This window comes from Crassostrea angulata, chromosome 2, assembly GCF_025612915.1.
Source record: "Crassostrea angulata isolate pt1a10 chromosome 2, ASM2561291v2, whole genome shotgun sequence".
NCBI lineage: Eukaryota > Metazoa > Mollusca > Bivalvia > Ostreida > Ostreidae > Magallana > Magallana angulata.
In genome coordinates this window covers 25,927,451-25,954,802 of record NC_069112.1, presented here as the reverse complement: position 1 = coordinate 25,954,802, position 27,352 = coordinate 25,927,451, and the positions used below count along the sequence as shown (strand labels likewise).

Genomic DNA, 27,352 nt, shown 5'->3' with positions numbered 1-27,352 from the left:
TCACTCGAACAATGTAGTACCCCGTGCCCGGAGACGTATTTCGTCCGCTTCGTTAGTCATACCGATGGGGCAGAAGCCAGGTATTTGAGTTCCGTCATCAAACTGCCACTGACCTCCAACCTTTTCCCCTTGAACCCAGACTTGGAGTATTTCATTGTTGGCAATTGGAACTAAATTTAATTTATCAAAATAATGGTCATTATCATTGAATAAGATCATAACTGGCGATTGGTACTAAAGTTGACATGATTTAAAATTGTTTTTTTTTAACGGTATCATTTGTATGGTACTCTGTAAATATAAAACGGACTAGATAGCAGAGAAGCATATGTGACTTACTGTTACTTCGATATTGAATTATGAAACATTGTTTTGATTTCTTCATAACTAATAATTTATGTCTGTTAAAAATGGCGAAACCTTTGAATAACTTTTTTTTACAATTAACGTAGTGTTTTCCCTATCTTGTCACGCTTTTTTTAAATGAAAAATACATTTTTTTTTCAACATTATTTTGTGAAGGGAAAAATTGTTGTGGTGGTGTAATGTTGTTTTAAATATAATGGTTTTTTTTTTTAAAATAAGAAATTATTTTTACTATAGTAGTGCTAAAATTCACTTTTGAACAGCTAAGATTAATATCTACTTTTCTTGCTAGTAGTAACTGAATGTTTGGTAAACATCTCTAAAATTTTACAGTCATTTTTTTTAGTTATCACTGATTATAACATTTGAGGGGTGGTTAACAATAAAAACGTGTTTTGCAAAAATCAATTTAACGCCAAAGTTAGATTTTTATTTAATTCAAATTGTCATCTATCGTTTTTTGTAATTTGACTTATTTTTTATGAGCTTCATTCGTAGTTAGAAAACCTTTCTAAAAGGAATTCTACACCAAATATTATGTTTACCTACTGTAAACGTATTATATTTAGCTTCCACAATATTTGGCTTCAAATAGTTTTTGAACAAGTTCACGTGGATTTGAATTAGTGTATTCCTGAATGTAACTATTCTAGTGTATATATTCATGGCATTTAACAATGTACTTCATTTTAGCGGAAGCCGCCTTCCGCCAAGAACGGTAAACAGAATACACAGCCAAATGTCATAAGTTTACAGTATATTGTCGGCATTCTGTTGGGGTGAAATTACATGGGAAATGAAATAAAATCATCAATGTTTTTGCGCATCACATAGCTATCCAAAATGTCATCGTTATTTTACCAACACCAAATGTGCAAAATAGTACATGAAATATCATTTAAACTAATTCTTTGGGAATAAATTGCCTTAAAAATATTCAAGCAAAAAATGCAATGAAAATTTAAGTCATTTTTTATTTAAAATAAATTTACCTTTGTCGTTGCATATTTCAGAAAAATGAACATATGAATAAGAAAACTATAATTACGAAAAGCATTGTTATTTTGTCTGTTAGAACAGTTTTTTACTTAAGATGTTGAACGTTTAAAAGAATGTTAAAAAAAACTGAATCCCTGAGTAAATGTAAATCTGAAGTTGATTTAATGATATCAAAAACAATCTTGTCTATATATAAAATTAGAAGCAAAACATTATATTCTTTTGATAAATGCTACAACTTTATCAAACCGAATATTGTCTATCACTAAAGATTTTGTTTTCGTAAAGTTATCACATCACCTTCAATTCAAGCTAATTAAAATATAGTAACATAATCTAAACATACCATGATAATCCTTGAATATGTTGTACTTTTCCTGGGAATCAATCTTTATGAGATCGGCACCTTCAGCTTGACAGTTCGCCTGGGCTGTTGAATACGAGACTGGCTCTGGGATATACTTCATACATATTTCGTATGACATCAACTTAAACGTCGCATAACCTTCAGCACAGGGCACTTCAAAACACCAAGCTAATATATCACCACTTTTAGCAGAATATAATTTTTTAACCTTATTATGATACATTATTTTTGAATCGCTAGAAAATTGCCCAATGAAAACAGCATTGAAATCTGAGTCTAAACCTTTTTTGACCAAAAAAAAGGAAATACTTACGTGGGACATAAGATTTCCAATTTGAACCAATTATGTTACTTCCTGTGATGTCATTGCAACACATACAGGTGTTTGTAGATTCATCGTGGCTGATCATGACATTGCGATCCACCGAGATTATGCATGTTCCTAGACATTGGCCCTTACTTCTTATATTAGAAATTCTGTGACACGTAGATTTCGGATAATCATTTGTTCGAACAGCAAAAACGTCATTGACGACTGTAGCTTCGTTGTGAATAATATGCACAACCAGAAATAAAGCTACATATATCGTAAGTAACATCTCCGTATCTCTAATGAACCACGCATAAAGAAATGTTTTTAATATGAGTATTGCAGCGTTTAATATGCTTTAAGTGCAGTTCTTTGAAGAACTTTGAAGCAGCTTTTTATAGTTGTATGAGTAAAAGTTCAATATAGGTTCGGTTTTTCAAGTTATGAAAACGTTCTATTTATAAGGTACTCGAAACTAGACATTTCTAGACTCTTTGATGTTTAAATGTCTCAAGTTCATTGACGTTTTCTGTAACAAAGCAGCATTTTCTTCTTCTTTTTTTTTTTACTTTTGTCATGTTCGTGTGAATTTTTCAGAATGAAAGATAAGATGGATGTAAAAACAATCTTAAATATTTCTCTCAGATATTATAACTAAAGCAAGGTAAACATTAAAAGGGGACCATTGTTTTCTGCTGTTGAATTACATAACATTGTAAACAAACACTCTTACTTTAATTACTTGTTATATCTATTTTAAACACTTTATCAACAAACTTAACCAAACTTATTGTTAAACTCCATTAAAACTGTCTTTCCAAAAAGCTGTAGAGGATAATTTAAAATCAAAATCGTTAAAGATATTGATGAACAAGAAGTAGTGATGTTATTAAATAGAAAATACTCAGCAAGATTTTTTAAAATAAATTACACACCTAACAATCAGTGTTCGGTTTAAAAAAAGGAACGAGGGACATTTTTTTAAATTAAGAGTATACATGTATCTACATAGATTTTTATAATGTTTGAATGAAATGTACTTTTTTTTCAAGAGCTCATGTACTCAAATGACTGCGCAGTAAAAATTAATCAAAATGTTCAGAATGAAAATCTTTCAAGAATGTTGATAAATCAGGTATACTTGGTGTTATATAAAATCGAAAAGATACATGTAAGCAGCTTTCTGTTGACAGCTATTGTTGATGAAACCTTACGTACTAAGGGTTAACAGAGCAATAAAAAGGGGTAAAATAATTCTATGATTAAAGGACATTGATACGGAAGCCCACTGGTGCAAGATAAAAAATAATATCTGAGGCATGCCATTTTTTTTATTTGGCGGACATCAGATAAGTTTCTGTGGGCACCATATGACTATCTGGCGGCTGCCATATAATTTATCTAGTGGCAGCTACCTGAATGTTTGGTCTTCCGCATGCATTTATATTGCGAGTTTCGGAACAGCTATACTGCAGCACACTTATTACACTGTTGACCCTAAAAGTACAGACTATAAGCTTAAATCATATGAATAAAGGCATGTTATCTACTGTAAATTCCTTATATTACGCGAGTACTTAATTCCGCGATCCCGCTGGTTTCTACCAAATCGCGAGAATATAAAATCGCGAACGTTGAACTTTTCTCCTTATTTCTTATAGTTTTCAACTCTCAGAAAATAATGGCGAGATTTTAAAATCCGCGAAGGATGCTTCTCGCGATTTTACGCGAATATTAATTCCTCGCGTTTAATTAGGAATTTACAGTATTCTAACCATGATCTTGCCATCATAATTAGTTTTTAATTAGTAATTTGTAATTTGTGTATTAGAAGACGAGTCAGCTTTTATTGATTTACAGTAGCTGTTACATTAGGTATTGTTAAAATACTGGTACTGTTTAAACATTCATACGTATATTTGTCTTAGATATCGACCTGTTTATCGTCATTTCATCAGTTATGTCCAAAAAGCCCTAATTTTTCTTATTTTAAGAGTATATGTTAAATTTTTTTTTGCTAGGGCTCAACTTGAACGAAAATTTTCTAGAAATTTGTTTACAATATTATTTAAATTCGTATACATCATCCAAAACAAAAGTAAATCTCTTTTATGTAATATAAGACTGTAGAGGCGTCTAGAGATGTATCAAGTTTTGTTGCAGAAGTCTTTTTTCAAATAAGACTTTTTTAATTTTATTTCATTCGCCAACATGAACGAGCACACCCCATTAACATATCCATATGTAAAATAATCCACATAACCAAGAGTAGACAAACATAGATCAAACATTAAACTGTATTTTATATTATATTTATAATATTATTTGAATTCTTTTACTGAATGACTTGAAATCCGCGAAGATCAATTTTGAACCTTCGTTTATATTCTGGTTTTTCTAAGGTTTCTGAAAAAAATATATAAAATAACAATTCTTAATTGTATGTTTTGATTAAGGATTACGTTTTGAGAATAACCGATGATTTTTTAACACTAACCCTGAAATAGATAAAAAAAAAAGAAGATGATTTACATCACATAAGTCGATAAAAATAATATCATATTTGTGTTTTACTTTGAGGCTAAGTCGTTTAACGGTAGAAGGTCTAGGAAGATTTTTCATTGCATCAGCCATCAAATAAGCCTGAATGATAACGTTGAAAAATTGAGCGAGATATCCCGAGTACTTTCAAATGTAGAAAGATGTAAAAAAAAAAAAAAAAAAAAATCCCCATCATAAATCTCGGTAGGAAATTTGTTTTCGTTCCTTTAAACTTTATGACTTTAAATGTTAATAAAAAAAAAAAAGAATAATATCGCATATTGGAGCTTGTCTCAGATATGCGCATTTATCTCAGTAACTATTAGCCAGAAATTTTGAGTACGATCGGGTTGGGTTTTAACGGGTGTCTTTTTATTAGTTACTTCCCTTCTAGAATAATCCCCTTTCTGAAACAATCGTGGATTAGGTAAGACGTAGTAAATTTGCTAAATAATTTTTAACATAATCTTGCTTTTTTATCCCACCCACCCACTACCCATACTTGTTAGAATGCACATGGTCTTTGTTCTTACTTGGCATGATTTACTTAATTACATATTACAAGATTTTATGTTCATGTGAATCTTTTAGAGCGTATAATGCTGTGGTTTTCCTTTTATTATATTGCAGCTGTGCACTGGTTCATCAAAACGGCTACACTGGATAACGTTGCGGTGAAAAAATCCATATGGCGTATTTCGACCGCACCTCAACACAAATGGAAGAGTTGACACATATTCTACGCTCATGACGTCATATTGGACAGTTGATCCTAATTCAAATCCATAATGATGGATATGCACATGTGAAAATTTTTGTCCATTTACTTGTCATTCAAGGTTGCTTATATCATATATATGGCTTAAGTAAGGTTAAAATATTTATTAGAACGTTAATGCACTTGTGTTTACCAAGTGCATGATTACGTCATATTTACGTCATATTTGCTTATTGATAATTGATAACGTCATATTTGCTTGCTGATGACGTCATAATTACGTCATAGTTGCGTATTGATTACATCATGTTTGCTTAATGTGTGTTGCTTTGCTTTTTGCTTGTTGCTTTTGTTGGGGGCGGCCCTGCGGTAGCCCCCATAATTTCACCGCAGCCAGAACGCCAAATAAACTATTCTCAGATAACTTGGTTTTCATGTTATTCATTAGGTATCTGGGGTAATAAATCAAATAAAATTAAGGAACGTCTCGGGTGTCCTTAAAAGAAGGCAATGCTGGCTGATTCAGCGATGCTGGTTTAATGAAAAGCATATAATTTGATTTTAGCTCGGGAGTAGAAAACACAATGGGTTGGATAAAAATCGTATACCATTGCAAATCATGAAAGATTGCATATATTGAATTTATCACTTTTTAAAAATTTTGATTTAATTCAGAAACATCATATTTTTTAGACATACAACACATTCACAACAAGCCGCCAACAGTTTTACTCAAAAAGGTTCCACGCTAAACAAACATTTTGTTCCGTTTTTTAATACATTTTTATTAAAATTATGAACGAAAAATTGCATCCAAAAAACGTGAAATAGTTGACAATTATAACTCTAGACTTCTCAATTGTATTTTTGTTAGTATTTCAATCTAAGTCAATTCATCGACTTACGCTACGTTGTGTTTAATTATGACGTCATGTTGCATAATAATGCAGTGTGATATTAAAAAGTCATAAAAGGATTGGTGAATTTCGTACATTTAAAAAATAAACAGCAATATAAAAAGTTCATCGGGATATGAACGTGGTTGGTCATGTGATCAAATCCTGTGATGCCCGAAGGGTTTCTCAGAAGATTTGATCACCTACTAACCAAGTTTACACCCTATGAAATTTTGAACATTGCTGTAAATTACTTATATTTACGTTTGAATAAGGCAAACTTCAGAATTGCTAAAATTACCGACATGTTATATTTATTCAAACTCTACTGCGTTTTCCATTAAATTCTGTGATCTTCAAATGCCTCTAAATGCAACAACTAATCACTTCGTATTGATTTTCATGTTCCGAAACAGTGATTTCTATGTTATCGGTTTCAAAATATATTTCATTCATAGTGTCAAAACACCAAAAACAAAAAGGTATTTTTTATGGATTATATTTTCCTGCTCAATGATCTCAACAGTAAATGTGATAACCAGTTTAAACGGTTTTATGATATAACTGTTCTTGCTGTTACTAATTTACTACCTCAGTGAACTGCAATTTTTATTGATTTATTGAAGTAAATAATTGACTTCATCTGTAAGGGAATTTAAAATATAAGCACTGAATAATTTATTTTTTGACGTCGTCGTCTCAATAACTGCCGCCAGTTGAGCGGACAAATTATCATAACGCACCAACGCACGTTATTCATTTTACCTTCTCACCTTCATTTAACGGGTGTGTTCCCGTTTTGCACACATTTGATAATTGGGTATAGAACAATAGGTGTGATTTGTGTTGTGATAGCAGTTATAGTCTGCTTTCAGTCAAAGATTTTACCTTGATGCAAATGTAAATATAGAGCTTAAAATGTATTTAAAAAACATTATAAAGCTATTTCTAGTTGCTTAACAAATCTTAAATGTCTTTTGTTGATCTAAAATTGACCGACCCTGTTTGCGCAATTTTTAATTTTGAATCGTAAAACAAGTACATGCATAATTACGATAAGTGTCGTTATCTCATTGTCGTTGTCGTCTTTTGTTTCTGAAAAAAAACAGATGCTAGTTATTGGACACGATGTGAGTTACATAAATTGTACTTTTACTAGTTTTGGGAGCTTTTGATCTAACATGGCGAATATGTAATATTGAAAGAGCTATTCAAATGCATATTATTGGACACAGTGTAGGTTACATAAATTGTAAGATTACTAGCTAGTTTTGGGAGGTTTTGTTTTAATATAACAAATATGTAATATTGAATAGCAAATTCAAATACATGTCTTATTCATCTAATAAATAAATTTAGTTTTGAAAAAAAAAAAGTGTAGCATATTAATCTTTTATTGAAATAAAGATAAAATAAATAGTTTATGTTTTATTATCCGAACCACCAGACTCCAATAATTTTTTTGAAAGATAAAAAAATATAATTGCAACTCATTCAAATGAAATTAAAAAAATTATTTATTTATTTATTTTCTAACAATTGGTTGTTGTTGTCACTAAATTTCATTTATCATTTATCAACCATCCTCTAAAAGAGTTTGCCTAGCTTTTAAAATCAAACAAGAAATAACGTCATTTAAACACATATCTAAACCTTGTTCACTAACTATCATTAAAGCATTCTGTTTTGCACCTGTTACGAACAAACCAAATGATTTATACTCATTTACTAATCATAAGTGGTACTTTAAAAATAACAATTTATCAAAAATATTTTGAAAAGTTCAAAATAATGAATTTTATAATCTATTTTTTTTAAAAATGAACACTAATGGTTCTTTATTCGACCAAAAAGCTACATATTCCTATTCAACACGATGATGGTTGTCGTGCATGATTAATAATGTACGGTAAATTTCGTGATTATCTAATTTTCGCGATCGCTTTTAAATCGAAAATTATTGGATTCGCAGAAATTATATCCTTATCGTTTTTTAAGAAACATTTTAAATTGCAAAAATGGCTGACGCACATAAAAAAAGCGTAAAAAACTTTCTCAATTTTGGCAATTTTTTTGTAACGAGAAAAAAACGGATATATACGGTATATACCTTACGAAGTCCTCTTGATCAACATCCGACAATGGGTCGATTGTACAATCCTTTTTCTTCTTACAACCATCTGGTAGTTTCCTCTTTTATATAATATATAGTAAATATATAATTATTTCATTTTCTGATAAATGATTATCAAGCTTCTTTAAGTGCAAAACGTAGTACATTGTAATAATGAATGCTGACTGCACAGAACCAGTGTTGAAACAATTGAAAGTGCAAATCGCTACATAAAAGGTCTTATCTATAAATGTAATCCGTTTTCAACGAAAGACTAAATTGTTTTCAAATTTTTTTTGGATAAAGCCTGGAAGCTTAAAGCCTTTGCATAAGCATACCGACAATTTATTGATAAGGTATTCGACAATTAACTACTATACGATCAAATCATCTAATTAAATTTTAATTTCTTTATAAATAGGGTTTTTTTTCAAAAAGACTATGGCAAAAAGCATGTTGATTTATTTCCAAATTGAACGCCCTTTGTATTTTTATAACAAACGTTGCTTTAAATAGTACGTGATTTGAACATAGAGGCTATAACAAAATGCTAGGGACTTTTAAAAGACAAAAAAGTGTATGTGTATCTGCTGTATTTTTCTGTTCTGATGTTTTATAGTATTTTAAGAAATTGAAGCATAAGGAACCAGATAATGTTAGTCAAAAGTACAGATAAATACTTACTAGTAGCCCTGTCTGAACAAAAAATGATAATATTTTACAGAGATATTAACATACGTACTTGTGGCATTGGAAGGGAGTCTGCAACGTTCATTAAGACAAATGATATAAGAATCAAGAGTACGAACTTCATCTAAAATATAAAAAAATATATATATATTTATCTACCTGGTGCCTTAGCCGCCTTTTACCCCTTACAGCATATTCAACGCAAATGCATTGAACCCAAGATTGATCTCAGCGTGCCCTATAATTTTATTTTAGTTTTTCGTCTATGCTCTTGACTATAAACATTTTGCAATGAATAGCAGATAGGTAAAATTTATTTTCAAAAAGTTGAATTCTTATGACCATCGGTAATCAGCTTCAAAATTCTAAATGATCATGATACATCGGTACCATGTGTCGCTATCAATACTTTGTGGCAACGCACTTTGGACAAATTTCGCACTTTGAAAAAATATTTCAAAGTGCATTCAATTTTGGAGCAAATCAACGCATTTTGAAATTGTTTTTCGAAGTGCGGTAAATTTGGGGCCAAGTTGGCCCACTTTGATTTTTTTTTCAAAATTGTGCACTGAAGGTTCATCAACTTTTTAAGCATCGGGACACTTAACGCACTTTGAAAAAATATGTATAAATCACAATTTCTAGAATTGAATTTCTAACTTGTTGATACTATGATGATTTGTCCTATTATGATGATATATCCTATTGAGCTTAACATGGTTAAAACAATCGAATATTGTTTATAACATTATCAGGGACTTGGACACGATTTGACTTAAAATTTTCAAGTTATATTTTTCTATTTTCACTGTTTATACTGATAAATATAGAAGTTTATAATGCTCTGTCAAAATTTGAAAGTCAAATATCAAGTTATAAGCAAGATACAGCGTTCATAATTCTTTGTTTTGTAAACAAAGCTCGAATATTGTCATTTTATACATATGCGTTGTATTGGTGTAAGTTTCAATCAAATGTATCTTTCTTTTGTTGATAATAGTATATATGAAGATATTGAATTAGTTTAAATTGTTTTTTACATGTCATTTTGTCTAAGAAATGGTAATTCTCTACATTACATTTTTTGTAAACAACTATAAGACTCGAGCTTTGTTTACATAACTATCAATTCTTACCTCTGTATCTCGCTTTTACCTTGACATTAACATTCAATATTTTGGCCAATCATTTAAAATGCACCAGTAAACCATTTTATACATAAAAAATAAAAATAAAATTTTTGATCTCAAATCGTGTCCAAGTCCCTTTAAACCCTGAACAATTTTTTTCGTGCGTAAATATCGACGATCAAGTGCGCTGACTTGGTTCCCAAAATTAACACACTTCGAATAAAAGTTTCCAAATTGCGTAATTTTTCAAAATGTGTTGTAACAATGCTAGCTGCAGATCTGTAGATCAAATATATTATTTTGTGTGCCGAAAATTGCAGGGTTTTTTTTTAATTTGGCAGGCATTGCAGCTCTTAAGACGTCTATTCAAATTTTTATTTCATACCTGGGACTGCAAACTGCTGTCTCAACGTTATTAAGCAATTCATTTAAAATATTTTTAGTTTTATGTTTCATAAACATGGGAACATTTAACACCCCAATATTTTTATTATGTATCGTCACGTCGCAAGATTTTGTAGCATGCGAACAAGAAGTCGACTTTAAGCGTGTTCCCATGCTGGTATTAAGTTAACGCATCTTATGAGGGATGATTGTTTCTTTGAAGATACTCTAAAATTATCTTTAAGATACAAACAAATAATAATTGTGCTTTAGAAACATAATTTCAAAAAACCGTATGAAAGGGCACACAAAAGTCTATTTAGAATCATACGAAAATTTATCATCATAAAACTCAACAAATAAATTTATACTAACCCTTTTACATAAAAAATAATTCAAAATAATTGAAAAAAATAACTTTCTGCATTGAGAAGGATATTTCAACAGTCAATCGCAAATTATTATCGCAAAGGAAAATGAAACATTAGAATAAGGAAAAATAACCTTACCGTAACTTTATTAGAATATACAGCAACTGCAAATTCTTAGGATGTCCTCGCTATTTACATAAAAGGGGCGTATGCCTCAGCGCCTAGTTTCTATTACATCGGTGATATTTGATTTCAAACGCACGGATTTAGACATGAAACCCATTTTGCTTTTTTGTTGCTTTAGTATGACAAAATCGTGTGTTCTTTTGTTTAATTTAGTTATAAATTACGATCTATAAAAATTCAGTCTATATATGGTAACGTCCATGACAAAAATTCAAATAGACTCAATTATTTTTAATTTTATACTGCTACATGTATTATATTCTTTAAAAACAAGGTATCTTTTTCATTATCATATCTATTACCTTACATCGAATCAAACCATCAGCTTCAAAAATGGACAATACACATACATAGTATGTCACAGCTGCCTTGTTGTTTGTTTTTGGCTCATGAATAAATGATGTATTTTAAGTCCAATACTGGTGAAACCGGATAAAGAGGAAATGTGCTATGGCCTATATTGGGCTCTGAATTTACGTTGCAAACTGTATCAATATACCTTTTATTTTGTTGTTTTTTTTAAATTGGTTTGCCATGTAGCTTTATAATGAGAAACTACAGATCAAAAATCGATTAGTGCATTAATTGTAAACCACTCTTTTTTTCAAATCGTGTTCGTCAAAAATGGAGAAGATTTTTAACCAAATTTTTGCCATCGTGCGGTATTCTATTTTGTCTGCAAAATCTGGTGTGAAATAGGACTAACGATATCCGAAAAATAAATGCTTCATGCAATTAAGGATGGAAAAATTAAGCTTCGCCGAGTTTCACTTTTCTTTCTTGTAAACATCACGTCTTTTACTAAGATAAGAATGTTTGCAGATTAAAAACTTAGTATCATCCTTTGTAATAAATATCAATGTAATAAAATCAGATAGTACATTACTGCCACATCGGTGCATTATCACGTGACATCTATAAATAGCTTAATATAAAATGAGAACAAAACTAACCCGCGGTTTCCACAAAATAATAAACATATCAAATGAAGGCAAAACATCTCAGTTTTATCAAAATCACTGCTAGAATCCTATATTTTCCTCAATTAAATTGTTATTCAATAATGAATAACTCTTTAAAAGTTTTTATAAATCTTCTCAAGTTTTTTTCATTTCGCATGGAAAACGTTATGTTGCATCAAAACAACACATAACGCGAGATTCTTTTTAATTTAAGCATTCATCAAACTAGCGATACATGTAAAATTTGAAGTTCAGTATATGAAGTTGTGTTTTTCTAGTTGGATTTTTTAAATCATAAACAACGAGACAGGGAAGCCTGACCGAGAAATAAAAGCAAATTTGCATACCAAAGGGCGAATACGATGCAATTGATAAAACGAATATCTCCATGTATTCTTTTGATCAATTCTCAATAAATCACACAAAAATATTTTATTAGGGATCTTAGATTACTTAAATGTTGAAACTATTTTATATGCTTTCCGATCAAATTTACGCGACATTCAACTTTCAGTCATGACGTCTTCTGCCCCTCCCCCTGATGCTACGTGTCTGCACTGATAAGACCTGCCAGTGTCTCCCATATGCCTTGACTTCAGTCTGAACTATTTGATAAGAACTTAGAACCCTGTCAGTTCTATCCAGGCGACCACCGTTTAGACTTTAGCGAGCGTCTCGCTCATCTAGACTGCTTATGTTTATGTCCCTCAATCTTATTCTTTACTTCCGGTCCCAGTCTCTTAGTCGAGAATATAAACAGAAAACGGAATAGCTGGATCTTCTGACAGAGAATTATGGGAGAAACATGTCTGCGTACAAATTTTAGGCCTGTGTGAATACCAATGACTCAAATGTATCTCTTCGTAAACACAACGGTGTCTGGGCAAATTCAAGACGTAGCGAAACTGTTTGCAAGAAAGGAGGAGCGAAAAATACACGGGCGATAATAACTTAATATACAGTATTTGTCTCAACGTAGCAATCGCAACATCTCGGGCCTTTCCCACAGGCTCGGAAAAATACCTCGAAATTATGCATCAGCATTTCTACTGGCGAGTTCGATCATTAACTAGAGTAATAACAATGTAGTGAGGAAAACGTATGGTGCGCTTGTCTGCATTCGAACGCATATTTTTCGAAGTCTGGCTAAATTAATGACAAAGTTGTTAATTTCTACTAATGATTTTATTGTTCGTGAAAAAAAAGGACTACACCCTGTACAAATCATGTGTGTGCGCTCAAATTTAACATATTGCATGTTGGGCGGATTAACGAAAGCAAAAATTAGAGGTTTCGCTTGCCGCCGCCATTTTTAAACTACCTGACCAGAGACAGACCAGAGTCTCTACCTTGGTTAGACTACGGTTTCATTTTAGTCGGAATTAAGTGAGTTTGATCTCATTTTAGTTGAACTACGGCGACCGTAGTTTGTGATCGAGCTCTCTCCACAACAGACCACAGCTTCATTGTTTGTATTTAGCTCATGTTGAAATGATGTATTTTTCATTCCCTTACAAAAGTGATATATTTTTTGTATCACAATATAACGTGCAAAAACAGAAGTCTTGTGGTAGCGTTTAAAATTCATAAATGATTCGCAAATGTTTACAAATTACTGTATACAGAAAAATATTCGCCCCCTGTTTATTTTCGCCCCTTTCGCCCTCGTTGTCAAAGGGCTAATTTAAGACAGGGCGAATTCTGAATTACAAATAATATCTATATAAACACAACTGCATCTAGGCGAATTCAAGACGCGGCAAAACCGTTTGCAATTGTTAAAATTGCGAAAATAACACGGGCGAAAATAACCCTGTATACAGTATTTCAGTTTGTAAAATGTTGGTCATATTTCAGTCATTGATCTTTGACTTTTAGTTATATTACATTTTGATGTAACAACTTCTACTACCGGGTGAAAATTATCATTTATTGTTTTATCTTTCTTTTTGCAAATTGACTGTTAGGTACGTTTATAAAGATTGTTTTCAAATAATAAAGTTATATAGTTACATTTTCTTTGTCATTTGTCATTACTAGTCAATTACATTACGAATCAATTTTGAAGCATATAACGCAATAATTTCATAAAAATTGAGCGACACAAAATGGAGGGTATCTATATTGTGTGATTTTGTGTGATTTTCCCGCAGTTTCGGATCAAATCGCGAGAATAAAAAATCGCGATCAAGGTATTTCCATCCTCAGTTCTTATAGTTTTTAACTTTTAGAAAATAATAGCGAGATTTTAAAATCCGCAAAGGGTGCTTTTCGCCATTTTACGCAGATATTAATTCCTCGCGGTTAATTAGGAATCTACAGTATTTCTGAGCTGCACAACACATTCATCTCAATGTCAAATGAGGTAAATAAATGTTTATAAAACAGCGTTAAATGCTTCACAATCACAATTTTAGACCTTCAGCTGTTATTTGTAACTTTTTTATCTAATTTCAATCAATTGACTTAAGGAAGGAGTCTTCTCATTAACAAACATACTTCTTATAATAAGCAATTCATGAAATTTTGACACAGTCAAACGGATCATATTACCAAATGATTCTATCAGTTTAATCAAATTTGACCTTTTTGTTATCGCATAAAGGTCAGGTCAAGGTCACTACCTTTTTCCTAAATATAAAGGATGATAAAAATAAATGTAGCTGTTTGTAGTTCTAAAGACATTTGTTTAAGATTTGAAGATTCTATTCGTCAATGAAATGATAGAGTATCAGAATGTCTATCAGCTTATACTGCTAAATTGGAATAAATATTTAAACTAAAATTGATATTGCTTAGCCCGCATTTCCTCTAATTTTCTTAAATTTTGAAGAAATTTTGATTATTTTTTTATGCTTCCAATATTAAATATTTCTGATTTTTATGTATTATGAAGACTTTATATAAAGATATAAATTGACAGAAAAGCTATTATATTGACCATTTAAAAAAAGAGAAAAACCGATTTAGTGTTTTTTTTGCAAAAATCAATGTATAGAATGGGCGTTTTAAAAAACTTATAAAAATGTAATTTGATAGGCAAATCATATTTTAAAAACATATTCTGAAACCTAGGTAACATATCATTAGTTCACAATAGTAAAAAAAAAATCCAACATTAATGTTACTGTTTTTAAGACGCTAAAACAGACTCTTTAATCTGCAGCAATTCTGAATTGCGAAACATGTGATATTTTCCTACGCCAATATTACGCCAAAAATATAGTCCTTCTTAGATTCTAAACATTGATTACTTTTTCTATGCAAAGTTGTATGATAGTAAAAAAGAAAGAAAATTATACTATTTTCATTTCCTTTCATCTTGATTTAATGAAGAATTAATCAAATTTACGTTTGACAAGTCTAAAACCAGAAAAGCCTCCGTCCTTAAACTACGTAATGTTTAATTATGACGTCATGTGGCGTAATGATACATAGTGTTTTATGACAAAGCTACTACAAGAGTGTTATGTTTCGTATATATAGCTAAGCATGTAATAAAAAGCTTCAACGAGCTAATTCTATTTGGTTATCAAATCTTAAATGCCACCTGTTGATTTAAAAAGTGAGTGACCCGATATGCACGATTTTTAACACACTTTGATATTTGTGGATTTTTTAATAAGGGCATTCAATGAGTATCCGCAAGCAATGCCAAAATATATGATCGATTGTCGTCCTCTCCATATACATGTATGTCGTGTGTATCTGAAAAGAAAATAATATGATATGTTAATTATTGGACACAGTTTGGGTTATATATATAAATTGTCAGTTTACTAGTTTTGAAAGCTTTTGTTAAAATATGACAAAAATGTAATATTGAAGGAGCAATAATTCAAATACCTTTCTAATTCGTCTAATAGTATAGTTAAGAAGATGTAGCATTTAAATCATGTTATTGAATGGAAATAAAGACAAAATCAATACCTTTTTTATGTTTTATGATCCGAATAACGAGAATCCACTAATAAACAGCAACGACAAACTCTTAGAATTTTCCCGCTATTTACATAAAAATGGCGTATGCCTCAGCGAGTAGTTTTTATTACAGCGGTGTATATTTGAATGCAAACGCAAGGATTCAGACATGAAATCCTTTTGCCCTCTTGGTGCTTAAGTATGACAATAACGTGTGTTCTTATTTTGTTTAGTTTGGTTGCAAAATACCATCTATAAATATTCAATCTATATCTGGTATTGTCCATGACATAAATACAAATAAACAACATAATTTTTTCAATTGTAAAAAAACCTGGTTTTTTTAAATCTCATTTTACACAAATGTACGCGTAATTTTATACTTCTATCAGCTGTTCCGTGTAACCCTAATGGTTTTGTTAGTAATGTGTAACGATCGAAGGAACCACATGCAGACGACAGAATTTTTCTTTGGATTTTAAATGCTCTTTACTTATTTGTAAAATATCTTTGATTCATATTCCTAATATTTTAAGGGCAATATAATACGATTATTACTATTACACGTTATATATTTTATGTAAAACACGCAGTGAAAATGTGCCAGGGAGGTCCTAGGAACAGCCGCATTGATCTCTTAAAAATAAACATTTGAGGCAATGCATATCGTTTTCACTGGAACTAACACGTGAAATTGACATAGTTTTAAAATTTGTTTAAGGTTTGAAGCCAGTGCAAGACAAATACGTTTATCTGATCTGAAGATTTACTGAGGACATTCGTGGTATATTGGAGAATAATATATTTCATCTCGGCAATAACTGTAATAGAATAGTCAATACATGTTCATAGTATACCAAAGCTGCCTTGTTTGTTTTTGGCTCATGAATAAATGATGTATTTTAAGTCCAATACCGGTGAAACATGAGGAAGGGGAAATGGGATATATCCTATATTGGTATCTATCATACTGTCGCAAACTGGTTAATGTACATTTTATTGTGATGTAATTTTAATTTTAGAACTGATTTGAAACTTGTCATGTACCTTTTAAATAAGAAACTACAGATGATGAGACATATCAAAAATCGATAAAAGATTTAATTTTAAACCACTCGTATTTATTTCAAATCGTGTTTGTCCAAAGAGAAAAGATTTTTTTTTACCGAATTTTCTCCATCGCGCGGTACTCCATTTTGTCCACAAGACCTGGTGTGTTATAAGACCGACGATATCCAAAAATAAGCATGCAATTAAAGATGGAAAAAAATGAGCTTCGCTGAGAGTCATTTTTTTTTCATATTAAAATCACGTCTTTCGCTAAAATATGACCACAACATATCTTATGTGTTTGAAGAGCTGATTACTAGTAAATGATTGAATCATCGGACTGAATTAATCTTATTTTATATCATTGATATATAAATGTCACTGACCTACAAATGACACTGATAAGACTTGCCATTGTATTCCATATACCTTCACTATACTCTTTGATAAGGACCTACAGCTAAGTCAGTTCTATCCTAATGTCTTTATCAAAAGTATAAACAAAATGGCGACCACCGTTCAGACATTAGCCAGTGTCTCGCTGCTAATCCACACTGTTCTGTTTATGTCCCTTAATCTGTATATTTACTTCCGGTCCCAGTCTCTCAGTCGAGAATATAAACAGGAAACGGAAGTGCTGGACCTTTTGACAAAGAATTGTAGGACAAACGAGGAGCCATTTGAATTGGTCTGTATTTAGTATGAGGATTATTTCTTTTTGGTATCAATTACTTTTCTTTCTAAAAATGCAGTCCATCTGTGTATTTCTATTAATAGGAAAGGGAAATTGAAAAGTTCATTGAGGTATCAGCAGTAAAAGATCATGCCAAAAAGAGACAAGTGTCTCCCCTCGAAATGATGATGGCGGACCTCCTTAAGGCGCAGGTGATTATTTTCATTTCAATCGAGTCATAAAATTGGGACTTCGTTTAAGGGAATATCACACCGGGTTGCATTCATACAGAGTTAACACGACGATGTAAAATTTCTTTAATCGCCGGGTGATCGCATGGAAATTTAGACAAATTACTGTAAATTCCTTATATTACGCGATTACTTAATTCCGCGATCCCGCTGGTTTGTATCAAATCGCGAGAATATAAAATCGCGAAAATCTCCATATTCCTTATATTTTATTAACTCTCAGAAAATAATGGCGAGATTTTAAAATCCGCGAAGGATGCTTCTCGCGATTTAAGCGGATATTAATTCCTCGCGTTTAATTAGGAATTTTGCGTTTCCATTGAGTTCTACTCGGTAATTGACGGCGCTCCCGCAGCATGCTCGCGAGTTCAGGGCGTGTTCAATTCGCTGACTGCGTGCAAACGACGTTCTCACTATGGGTATATAAACGGAGGTTTTTTAGCATCATTGATCAGTTTCTTGTCATGACAAGAAAGAGGGACAAAAATCGGACTAAACCGAGGATAACTAGTCCTCCGCTATTGGATTAAAATCGTTGCAATGCAACACATCGTGATTCAAAAACAACGCCATTGGATAAAAATCCAACACCACTGGATATAAACCCAAGGCCATCACTTTGTCCTGTACGCGATGGCTCGCCTTATTTGATGCCCTCTCAGTCAAGTAGTTTCTTTTAATCAGCCTCAGAAAAAGGCCAAGACTACGACTGAGCAGACTGTTGAGCAAGAAGAATATATATGGCATCATGGCTTGAAGTGAACGACCTCATCTATAACACAAAGCGAATCGCCTACAAAGATTTCAGAAAAAAAAGATTCTCTATTGGAGTTCAAAGCAGCAGGCATGGACAAAGACTTGGATATCCTAAAGACCTGGTACAGATTCATCTGCTCTCGCTTTACCAGCCTTGTGCATAGAAAGCCTAGATCTCACTGCGGTAATGGCAAAACACTGAGTAATTAAAAAAAAACCTGAGGAGACCCTAAGAAAGTCTAGACCTCGTGACGACTCTATAGTGAGTTGACAGAAAGGGACCGTTGGATCCTTCAGAAATTTGCCTGACTGAGAATACGTGTCGCCAAAGTAAAAAAAAAACAACAGTCAGTGTAAGTACAATTATAACGCTCATTCTATAAGGATTGAGCAATGACATTTTTCCTTCAATGACGTACATGTACGTTTTATCGTGGTTAGCATAATTATTGTAACAACTCAACAATAGTTTTTCCTTGTCTTTGCAGATGAAGGAGAAGGTAGCTGCCGTGTCATCAGTGAATGACGTGAATGACGGGTTGAAGAAACTGCCATAAACAGAACCTACCTCTCCTCTGCAGCTGGAGTCTCTTCCATCAGTTTCGAACAAGAAGAAAGCCATTCAAGAGGAGGGACGACAATATTGCAAACAGCGGTGAGGAATCCATGGCTTTCAGACTAAAGATGCTGGCTCCACTAAATGCAACGCAGAGTACTGCCTGCCTACGCTGACTGGACAAAGGAGGTAATGGTTAACCTGCTTCAATCACTGTTGTATACTTACCAAGAGAAAAGTGAAGATTTCCTCCATCCTGTTGCCAATCAACAGATCTTCTCTGCTCAACATGCAACTGCAATTTTCAGCTCAGCAACAGCCCCTCCGGTAGTTCGCCCCGTCTTGAGTTCGCCAAGAAAAAGTTTTGTTTAAAGAGGGATAATTTGAGCCAATGCAATTCACCCAGTCTTAAATTTTGGCTTATAGACAACGAGGGTGAAAATAGACTGGGGGCTAATATTTCCCTGAATACAGTATGACAAATACAGTCATGAATGCTTTGATATCTATATACTGCGTAATCGATGATTTAATGCAGAGTAATAGAATGACCTTTGTGAAATAACAATGGCTTTTGTTAGCAAAGCCAAATTATATTTTGTAGTAGTCTTAAATGATGGTATGCAACGAGATGCAGATTGCGGGCACAACAATATCCAAATTTAAAGTTTATAAGCAAGTTGGTTGTCATATTTGGTGTTCCAGTGTCTGCATCGATAGCTCTGATACTGTATAAATAGTCATGCATTACCTGCTTAACAACATTTGTAACCTTTAAAGCCATATACTCATGTATGTTTCTATACATGACCTTTCAATGTGGCACGTAGGCCACGAGAGACTAAGAACTGGCGTCCCCAGACTTTATGATGGACAGTTTTAAGAGATTTGTTACTGTATATAGAAGTAACTTATAACTTCAGAATTTTACCCATTACTGTTCACTTATGAAAATCACAGGTGGACAGAGCCAATCAAAACTGTCGGTCATAAGGTATATAATCCCCTGCAGATTTGAAATCTGAGATTTCTTGATTTTGGATTTTAATTTAGATATTTCTCTTACATTATCATATAGAGACGTGTGCTGTACGAATTGAGTTTATAATTTTGTAAAATTATACGATCACGCCGTGAATAAAAACTGTTTGTGAAACTACTCTTGGACTTAGTGGTATCTTAGCTTGAACGAAAAGTTGAATAAGACGATACTTACATAAGTAAGAAACAAGACAACATTTCCACAAAAATTAGCCTTTATTAGTAATCATAATCATAGAAGAGATAATCATAACACACACATTATACGATCATTTATAACACTTTTCAAAGCACTAAATAACAAAATCAACCCTTATAAACATATACAACAAACCAATTGTTTATAATTATGTTCGTATCATACATGTAGTAGAACTCGGATCCTGCGATCCTGTCAGGGAACAGAACCAGCAGTTGAGTTGAAGTACAAACACTCCAGCTGTTTCGTTACAGCTGTACCGTCCCGATTGGGATCCGTGATGTTCTGACTGTTGTCCAGTCCACATTATGCACAGTCGCAAAGGCCCGCCAAGAACCAGAATAAATTGATGGTTGGCATTTTCTTTGTCAATGTCAGCGTTTTAGAAACTGTGAAGATTGACACATATTTCAACAATGATAGCGATTGTAATGGGATCGTGTTGCACCGTAGTGAGGAGGATATCACAGTGCAAAATTGACTGTTCTATAATTATCTGTATTTCGGACTTTACTTTTCAAATACAACATTTATTTTGTCATATATTCTTAGAATTTAATGTTTACAAAGTGAATTAGCCATTGACACTCGGCAGACTCTTTATTTAATTGTTATTACAAATCAGACAGATGTTTCTCCCAAGAACTGCTAATCTCTTGAAACAACATTGCGTAATTATATGCCTTTCATGTCTTGGCCATCAAAGACTCATTGAGTTAATCTAATTACCTGTGAATCTTTCACTCAATTCATTTGATGTCATCAAATTGTCACCTTTACTCATTGTTTAGATTCTTATATATACTGAATCGTATTTGTCAATCTTCAGTTCGGAGGCCTGACGCATTATACCGGCCACTTCCGTCTGTGTCGCTTGTTTGTTTGTTATTATTCATCTTTTAAATTCGATTGATAATAAATACGGAATCCTTCATCAATTGGTTTATTTCTCTGGAACTGTATACTGGTGGACCTTTGGGAATACGGCAAACCTACCCTTCGTTTTTACCTTACGGCCCACAGCGCGCCTCAACCTTATTCTGTATACTTATACCTTCGACGCCAACATTCCCTCACCCCGTCCGTACTGCACACGGCGGACATACAGCTCCAGACGGATTCCCTAGCACCGTGAAATCTACGCGGTCACAATTGGTGGATGAATCCTAAGGGTAATTACAACGCCCGGGGCTGCTACATATACCTTGCAGTAGCTAGATCCCGTACCTAAACAGCAAGCGAGTTCCCCTACGACGATGGACACTTATCGATTTCGGCCAGCTTGGATGTCTTGGACCTTTCACCAAAATTCCAAACAACATAGACCCTGGTTCAACAACACTTGCTTCAGATGTCGCATGCCTGGACACTTCGCCAGAACCTGCACCTTTCACAGAGCACAGAAATCAAAATCGAACCAGGTACGTGGTAAATACAGGATCCAAGAGTATTACCAACAAAAACAACATCTGAAGGAACTTCCGTTCTACAACGTCAGAAATTCGGCCCTTCGTAATTTGATGGACTATTCGGCTGTTCTCAAACACGAACTTGCCCAAACAAAACAATCTCTTAAAGATTCACAGGACAACTTTGTAGGATTGATTGCACAGTTCAATGAAATACAAAAGGAGTTCAATTCGACAAGACTCAGAATGCACGCGATTCAAGAGAATTCCCGAGAAGAAATATGACAGCTACAGACAAAACTGGACGCATTTAAAGAAATAAACAAAATGGCATCCGAAGAAATTCAAGCGCTAATCCAGAAAAATCATCAGCAACTTCATATTTTTCAGGACCAAGAAAAAGACATCTCTGACTTGAACATTCGAAATTCCGATTTAGAATATTCTTTATCCGAGCAAGAACACATCATAGATGACCTTCGTGATGATATTTATCACCAAGATCAAACTATTCAACATCAGATGGAAGATATCGAAGATTTACATCAAACAAATTTTGATTTAAAACAAGTCATATCTCAACACCGCAAATAAATCTGTGACTTGCGAAACCAGTTATACCCCAACCATAGCAACGGTTACAACGGACACTATGGGATCGGACACTTCTACCGTTGACAGTTCCTTTTAAACACGAGGACGTGTTTTACCGGAGCGGGGGGGGGAATATTATCACAGTGCAAAATTGACTGTTCTATAATTATCTTTATTTCGGACTTTACTTTTCAAATACAACATTTATTTTATCATATATTCTTAGAATTTAATGTTTACAAAGTGAATTAGCCATTGACACTCGGCAGACTCTTTATTTAATTGTTATTACAAATCAGACAGATGTTTCTCCCAAGAACTGCTAATCTCTTGAAACAACATTGCGTAATTATATGCCTTTCATGTCTTGGCCATCAAAGACTCATTGAGTTAATCTAATTACCTAATACCCGTGAATCTTTCACTCAATTCATTTGATGTCATCAAATTGTCACCTTTACTCATTGTTTAGATTCTTATATATACTGAATCGTATTTGTCAATCTTCAGTTCGGAGGCCTGACGCATTATACCGGCCACTTCCGTCTGTGTCGCTTGTTTGTTTGTTATTATTCATCTTTTAAATTCGATTGATAATAAATACGGAATCCTTCATCAATTGGTTTATTTCTCTGGAACTGTATACTGGTGGACCTTTGGGAATACGGCAAACCTACCCTTCGTTTTTACCTTACGGCCCACAGCGCGCCTAAACCTTATACTGTATACTTATACCTTCGACGCCAACATTCCCTCACCCGTCCGTACTGAACACGGCGGATATACAGCTCCAGACGGATTCCCTAGCACCGTGAAATCTACGCGGTCACAAGGATCTGTCAGCGATGAGCCGGGATGCTAAATGCATTCTCTATGATGCGCCGAACCTCTGAAATCTGTTGTTAAAAAATTAAAATGTAATTTTAAAAAATCAAATGTACTTAAAACCTCTATGGTCTCTGGTCATTTGGCGCTGTGTGTAGGTTTTATCAGGTATATACAAAGCCAAAAAACAGCCCCGTTGTAATAGGGGTTGTTGTTGAAAAAGTGTGCATCTGATACTCATTACTAGCAATCTGTTGCTTTTTCGCGCCTCTGCTTTAATTATTCTTTCAAGAAGTCATACATAGACCAAAAAAATATATAGAAATGTCTCTATATGAAATAAAATCTATAGAATATATGTTGTTTTGCAGGAATTGGTTCTTGAACAACATTGCATCAATAATACAAGACTGTGTGTATATGGTAACGCCTCTTGGTATCATAGTTTTACTTTTTTCTTGATGAAAACAATTGTCATCTTTAAACTTTTGTCAAGGTATTTTTCGTGTTACTTCATTATATGATCTTCTCGATATTTCTCCTTTTAAAGGTGAAAAAGGAGACATTGGAACATCCGGTGTGAAAGGTAAAATATTTGTAAAATCTAAAAAGTTACAATATCAATAAATGCTAAAAGTTGGTACAAATCGCCTGATAGAAACGTTTACCATGCAACCCGCTTACTTGATGAGCGTTAAATGTTAATATTGCAGGTATAATGGGGGAGAAAGGAGATCCTGGACCTCAACCACAACAAGGCACTTCCGGTTTACCCGGAAGTAAAGGAGACCATGGACTTCCGGGAGAAAAGGGGGATTTGGGTCTTCGTGGAGATATGGGACCCGTTGGCGAAAAGGGTGATATTGGTAACAAGGTACAAAATTTAATAAAGTTCTCGGTAAAAAAAAAATATGAAATCTTCCGCCATCCACTTTAAATTGGGAATCGATGATTCATGATTTGCAATCGCTGTCTGATTTCAGGGCCCTAAGGGAAACTCTGGGTCAATTGGAAACAAGGGTAATCCCGGAGATCCCGGACCTTCTGGCGAGAATGGAACAAGTGGAACATCCGGACTTCCAGGTGATCAGGGTGAGCCAGGTGAAGCTGGTATTAAGGGGGTGACAGGACCCAAAGGTAGGACGACTCTTTTTCTTTCTTTCTCTCTCTCTCTTTCTCTCTTTCTCATTTCTCATCATTTTGAGAATGGCAACAAAATATAGATTTCATAAAGATTTTATTTAGTAGCATAGGTTAATAGGTCTATCGGTTTTACAGACTTATGCGTTTATCTACAGGGTCCCCAGGACTCCCGGGTGATAAGGGTGACGCTGGCCCGCGAGGACCCCCGGGGAAAGGATTGGACCCAAAGTGTCTGTGTAAAGGTTTGTAAGATACACAAACCTACTGTTAAAAGCAATGATAAAAGTGCATCTTGACTGCAGCTTCTTCTCTGCAGATAATCGTTTTGATGTATTTTATTTGCAAATTGTTTGGAGCTTGTTAACGGGCTATGTCTGCTTAACTGCCAGTAAGTCTAACTCGTAATGTAGACTTTGCACGTGTGTAGACTGAGCACGTGACCTTCGGCGGAATGCATAGATATGCGGATCTAACTGTGCACGTTTCCGATAAATCTATAGACGCGAACTGATAGTGAAGTGGTACTGTGTTATAAGTTTCGGCATCCAAACAGTTTCACCTTTCAACATATTGTTTTTTGTGATTCTTTTAACCGTCTTAGTTTATTTTTCAAACATTAAGTTCAATGAGTCAGTCGTTCAATACTTCAGCTCCAAAACACAGAAACAACGTTATACAGAGTGGAATCTTGGATCGCATCAGGATGACATGTCCCACCGGAAACGGAACTCTAGTAAACGTCACCTGGACCAAAGACGGATCTAGTCAACTACCAGTGCGCATGCCCCGAGAAGGAAATCACCTCATCTTACCTGAAGTGTACCCCAGTGACGTTGGTGTATACAGGTAGATTATTAATGAATCGGTTAAAATTAATATAAGATTCCCCGTCGTTATGATCCAAAACGAAAAGTAAGTGGTTCTCAGAATTTTTGTTATGAATCTTAACCTCTCACCTTTGAAGTTTAAAAAAAGGTGAATAAATCACATCATGTGCATTTCGGTCTGGTACTGTATTTTTCTTGACGTCACGGGACGAACATCATCATAGAAAGTATTAATTTTTCCAGAGGTTTGAGCAAACACATGATTACTCAATATGTATTGAATTTTTTGTTTTGACGTTGTTTAGATGCAATGCATATGTTGTTGATGAAACAGGAAAAACGGTAACAGTACAAGGAAGCTTTGATTTACAAGTGACATCAGGTAAATGAGCCAGTGTGATCAACATCAATAATTATAACTACCCATTACAGTCGTATGAAATCATGTTCGAAACAAAAAAAATTGTAGGACTAATTACATCCAGTTCATTAAGCATAGTTTTCATCAGATGAGTGTCGAGAATTCTCTTCTCCCAGAGATTAACATACAAGACTTCAAGAATCCTTGACATACAAGATATCTGTAAATTGAACAGTATAGACAATCAATAGAAATGAGACGAGTTGATCAGTTTAACATATTTCATATTCTTTATTTTGTGCAACTTGAATAAAAACTATGCATATTGATTATTTTTTTGACAGTCAATAACTATAAGTTTCTAACTTCATCAAATTCTGATTCGCATGACAGGAGATGACCCCCTGGATTGTGATTTCGAAAAAGACCTCTGTTCTTGGACTCAAGGAAGGGGTGATGACTTTGATCTGGCCCGTTACCAAGGCAACACACTGACCGCCATGACAGGCCCGTCATCGGACCACACGATTGGCGGAAGTAAGAAAACAAACCACCAGAAGTTCCGTTTTAGGCACATAATTTTCTTTTCCATATATCTAAGTCGTTAAAGTTGAATTATTCCTAACCATTTGGTTCAAAAGCATCAGAACCGCGGGTGGAGGGGAGGGGTTGCTGTCTTGCAAAGTTAAACATAACCATATCCAAAAACTTTTTTTATACTTTTTTTTTTGGCTTATCAAATTTCTCATAAGCCTCTAGCGCCCCTCCCCCGCCCCCACCAATCCACTTTCAATTTGTCTCCGAAGCCACTGTGATTTGGTATTTTGGGAATAATTGATCATTTAATCTACTTTTTTTTCGAATGAATTCATATAGGTCCTGGAGGGTATTACATGTATCTTGAATCCTCTGACCATCAGAAAAAAGATGAGGGCATTCTGGTGTCCTCGGATTTTACCAACAGCGTAGAACCCGAATGCTTGACGTTCTGGTATCACATGTATGGAAGGGATACGGACTCCCTGAGTGTGATTTTGGTAAGATTGGGTCAAAGGTCAAGGTTAAGGATATCTTGCTCTGATTTTGTTTTGGCTGCTGTGTATAGATCGAACGGAAATTTCAAAAAGCTTATATCACTGTTTTTTAAGCAAGGAGCATCAAACAGCACGCTCTGGAATAAATATGGCGACCAAGGAAACGATTGGCAGAGAGCGGTGGTGGAAATCCCTACGTCACCAACACGTCATAAGATCATCTTAGAGTTCACGCAAGGCGTTAGTTACCACGGTGATATCGCTATTGATGACATCATCGTATTGCATGGACCATGTAAAAAGTAAGTTTATATTTATGACGCAATGAAGTTACATTATGATTCCCATAACAACGTTTGTTTTCCTATTGAGATGATTAAAATATTATTGATGACGTCACCAGAATTTCCTTCAGCAGATTCTCTATTACTGTTTTGTTTTGAGCCTCTATCTGTTCGTCTGATCTCTGAACATCTGTGCTTATTGTCTTAATAATGCATTTAATTATCAATTTAAAATTGTTTAACTGTGTGCCTATTAAATCTACAGTGTTTATGCTTTTGTTTAATTATGTCTTTTCCTTTTTTTAAGGTTCAACAAATCACCTCAGTGACGTCGGAGGCTTAGAAGATCTGTAATGTTATAAAATGATGTCAATAAAATGTGTATACTTACAACG

General features: G+C 33.7%; 2 protein-coding genes and 1 long non-coding RNA gene across 3 annotated transcripts; 1 reads left to right on the top strand and 2 right to left on the bottom strand.

Annotated features, from left to right (window-relative positions):
* LOC128171795 (uncharacterized) lies at positions 1-2,331 on the bottom strand. The gene is made up of 3 exons (XM_052837583.1): positions 2,046-2,331; positions 1,712-1,885; positions 1-170 (listed from the first exon to the last, which is right to left on the bottom strand). The coding sequence occupies exons 1-3, from the start codon at positions 2,329-2,331 to the stop codon at positions 1-3; spliced, it is 630 nt and encodes a 209-aa protein (XP_052693543.1).
* A 4,871-nt stretch (positions 2,332-7,202) lies between these two features.
* On the bottom strand, positions 7,203-9,171 carry LOC128171816 (uncharacterized). The gene is made up of 3 exons (XR_008242146.1): positions 9,053-9,171; positions 8,308-8,390; positions 7,203-7,292 (listed from the first exon to the last, which is right to left on the bottom strand). It is a non-coding gene; the product is annotated as an uncharacterized LOC128171816 (long non-coding RNA).
* Positions 9,172-17,444: 8,273 nt separating this feature from the next.
* Positions 17,445-27,350, top strand: LOC128171809 (uncharacterized). The gene is made up of 13 exons (XM_052837595.1): positions 17,445-17,692; positions 17,782-17,889; positions 23,680-23,731; positions 23,859-23,894; positions 24,022-24,182; positions 24,292-24,445; positions 24,607-24,693; positions 25,102-25,297; positions 25,584-25,660; positions 26,033-26,176; positions 26,516-26,676; positions 26,788-26,975; positions 27,265-27,350. The coding sequence occupies exons 1-13, from the start codon at positions 17,510-17,512 to the stop codon at positions 27,284-27,286; spliced, it is 1,569 nt and encodes a 522-aa protein (XP_052693555.1). The 5' UTR covers positions 17,445-17,509; the 3' UTR covers positions 27,287-27,350.
* The last annotated feature ends 2 nt before the right edge of the window (positions 27,351-27,352 follow it).